Genomic DNA, 2,356 nt, shown 5'->3' on the forward strand with positions numbered 1-2,356 from the left:
CCAACGCAGGCTCAAGTCCACGCCCCGCCCCAAGTTCTCCGTGTGCGTCCTGGGGGACCAGCAGCACTGCGACGAGGCCAAGGCCGTGGACATCCCCCACATGGACATCGAGGCGCTGAAGAAGCTCAACAAGAATAAGAAGCTGGTCAAGAAGCTGGGTGGGTGCAGCGGGCGCAGTACAGCCTCCCCAAAGTGGCTTTTTGGGTCAGGGGTACTGAGGATTGACCCCGGGGCCTTTGCACCGACCCCCCCCCATTCTGAGTCAGCTCACTGAATTGCTCAGGTGGGCCGTGAACTTGTAATCATCTTTTCTCGGCCTCCCAGAGTGCTGGGTATTCAGCTGTGCACCACTTGGACTTTTAAAACAGGTGGTAGCTGGTTTGGGTGGTGCACGCCTGTAATCCCAGCACTTGGAAGGAAGGCTGAGGCTGGAGGATCGCAGTGAGTTTCAGGCCAGCTTGGGTTAGGAGAGGAGACTGTGCCTTTTTTAAAAAAAACAAAAAAAGTAGAGTAGGGAAAAATTCCTGTGGGTGGCAAAGCAGCCTGAGTGATGTTTTTAGTTTTAGGAAGGTTGGGTCTCTAGAACCAGGGCCTTAACTGGGTGCCAAAGCCTTGGAACTAATCCCTAGTATTACAGAGAATAAGTAAGGGTTGGCCATTTAATACTTTCTTGAGAGGTTTGCTTTGTTTTGTTTTTGAGATAACGTCTTATTTTGTAGTTCAGGCTGGCCTGGGATAAATTCACTATGTAGCCCAGGCTGGCTTCAAACTCAGTCCTCCTGCCTCAGCCTCCCAAGTGCTGAGATTGCAGGTGTGCGCCATCACACCTGGTGAGGGTTATGCTTTATAAAAGAGGACACGTGCTGGCTTTAAACAGGTGTGGGGGGGGTAGGGGCTCACCTAACTCAAGGTGATGAGGGAAAACATCTTCACCTGTGGGAGAGGTGGCAGGTGAGTTTAGGTCCACTACCCCAGTGCTGTGATTTGGAATTTGTTAGCTGGTATGGTTTTAGTCTTCCCTCTGGACTAGGCAGTGGCATCAGAGCCACCTGTGAGCAAAGATCCCCTGTTGTCATCATGCCCAAGGCCCCCAGCTCTAGGGGGTGAGAGGCAGGACTTGAGCCCTGGTCTAGCCTTGGGCAGTGTAGCAAGTCTTTCAAAGTAGAAAGGGATGGGATGCAGCTCATTGCTCCCCGGCATGAGTCCTCAGGACTACAGAAAAGCACGGTGTCCCTGTAGTGGGAGAGAAGATGCCACATAGAAGTCCTGCCTGCTGGCTCAGGTGCTTTCCAGCCTGATGACCATGAGCTTCCCTCTGGCTGCCTGGAGAGCACCCACGTTTCTTGTTTGCAGCCAAGAAGTACGATGCCTTTCTGGCCTCGGAGTCTCTGATCAAGCAGATCCCACGAATCCTGGGCCCTGGCCTCAATAAGGCTGGCAAGTTCCCTTCCCTGCTGACCCACAATGAAAACATGGTGGCCAAGGTGGACGAGGTGAAGTCCACCATCAAGTTCCAGATGAAGAAGGTGGGGCGCTGGACCTGGTTTGCACCTCCTGGGCGCCTGTGTTCAGCCATGTGGCTGGGGAGCTGGGACGGACTCTGCTGACCTCCCTGACCTCCCCTGGCCCTGTCCCTCCCAGGTACTGTGTCTGGCCGTGGCTGTTGGCCATGTGAAGATGACAGACGACGAGCTGGTGTACAACATCCACTTGGCCGTCAACTTCCTGGTGTCACTGCTCAAGAAGAACTGGCAGAACGTCCGGGCCCTGTACATCAAGAGCACCATGGGCAAGCCCCAGCGCCTGTACTAGGGCGCCCCCAATAAATTTCGCTGCCCCCACACCACCTGTCTCCCCTCTCTGCATGTGATCGGGGTGGCGGTGTGTGGTTTGTCACCTTGGTGATGGGCACTGGGTGCCACGGCTCAGGGACAGCCTCTGCCCGAGTCGTGCAGTTTCCTTCTGACCTCTTGGACAGAGTGACAGCAGGGCGGCCAGGCTGTGACAGCTTCCTGGGAGCCCTGGGGCACCTGGGCTCCCCTGTCCTCCGCCCAGCCTCCATCAAAGGGCAAGAAGGCGCTGGTGTGCAGCCCTAAGTGGTGCTCCAGTTCACCAACTCAGTTCTGTGATTCTGATCAAAAACTTGAGTTGGACGAGAACTGAATCAGTTGAGTGATTTAGAGTCGGTGTTGACCTCACAGAGATTCGGGTTTACTTCTCATCCAGTTCGATTCATGACCAGATTCGTTTGTCAAGGGTCGTTGGTGTGGGCTCTCTGGGGCCCCATTGTGACAGCCCTGAAGTGAGCAGCGTGTAGCATCTGGGGAGATGCAGGCTGCAGAGCTGGGAAGCGGGC

General features: G+C 55.1%; 1 protein-coding gene across 1 annotated transcript; it reads left to right on the forward strand.

Annotated features, from left to right (window-relative positions):
- Window positions 1-6: 6 nt before the first annotated feature.
- Rpl10a (ribosomal protein L10a) lies at window positions 7-1,843 on the forward strand. The gene is made up of 3 exons (XM_033766403.1): window positions 7-158; window positions 1,354-1,526; window positions 1,642-1,843. The coding sequence occupies exons 1-3, from the start codon at window positions 101-103 to the stop codon at window positions 1,810-1,812; spliced, it is 402 nt and encodes a 133-aa protein (XP_033622294.1). The 5' UTR covers window positions 7-100; the 3' UTR covers window positions 1,813-1,843.
- The last annotated feature ends 513 nt before the right edge of the window (window positions 1,844-2,356 follow it).

Source organism: Fukomys damarensis, unplaced genomic scaffold, assembly GCF_012274545.1.
Source record: "Fukomys damarensis isolate Sample0158 unplaced genomic scaffold, DMR_v1.0_HiC HiC_scaffold_20, whole genome shotgun sequence".
Lineage (NCBI taxonomy): Eukaryota > Metazoa > Chordata > Mammalia > Rodentia > Bathyergidae > Fukomys > Fukomys damarensis.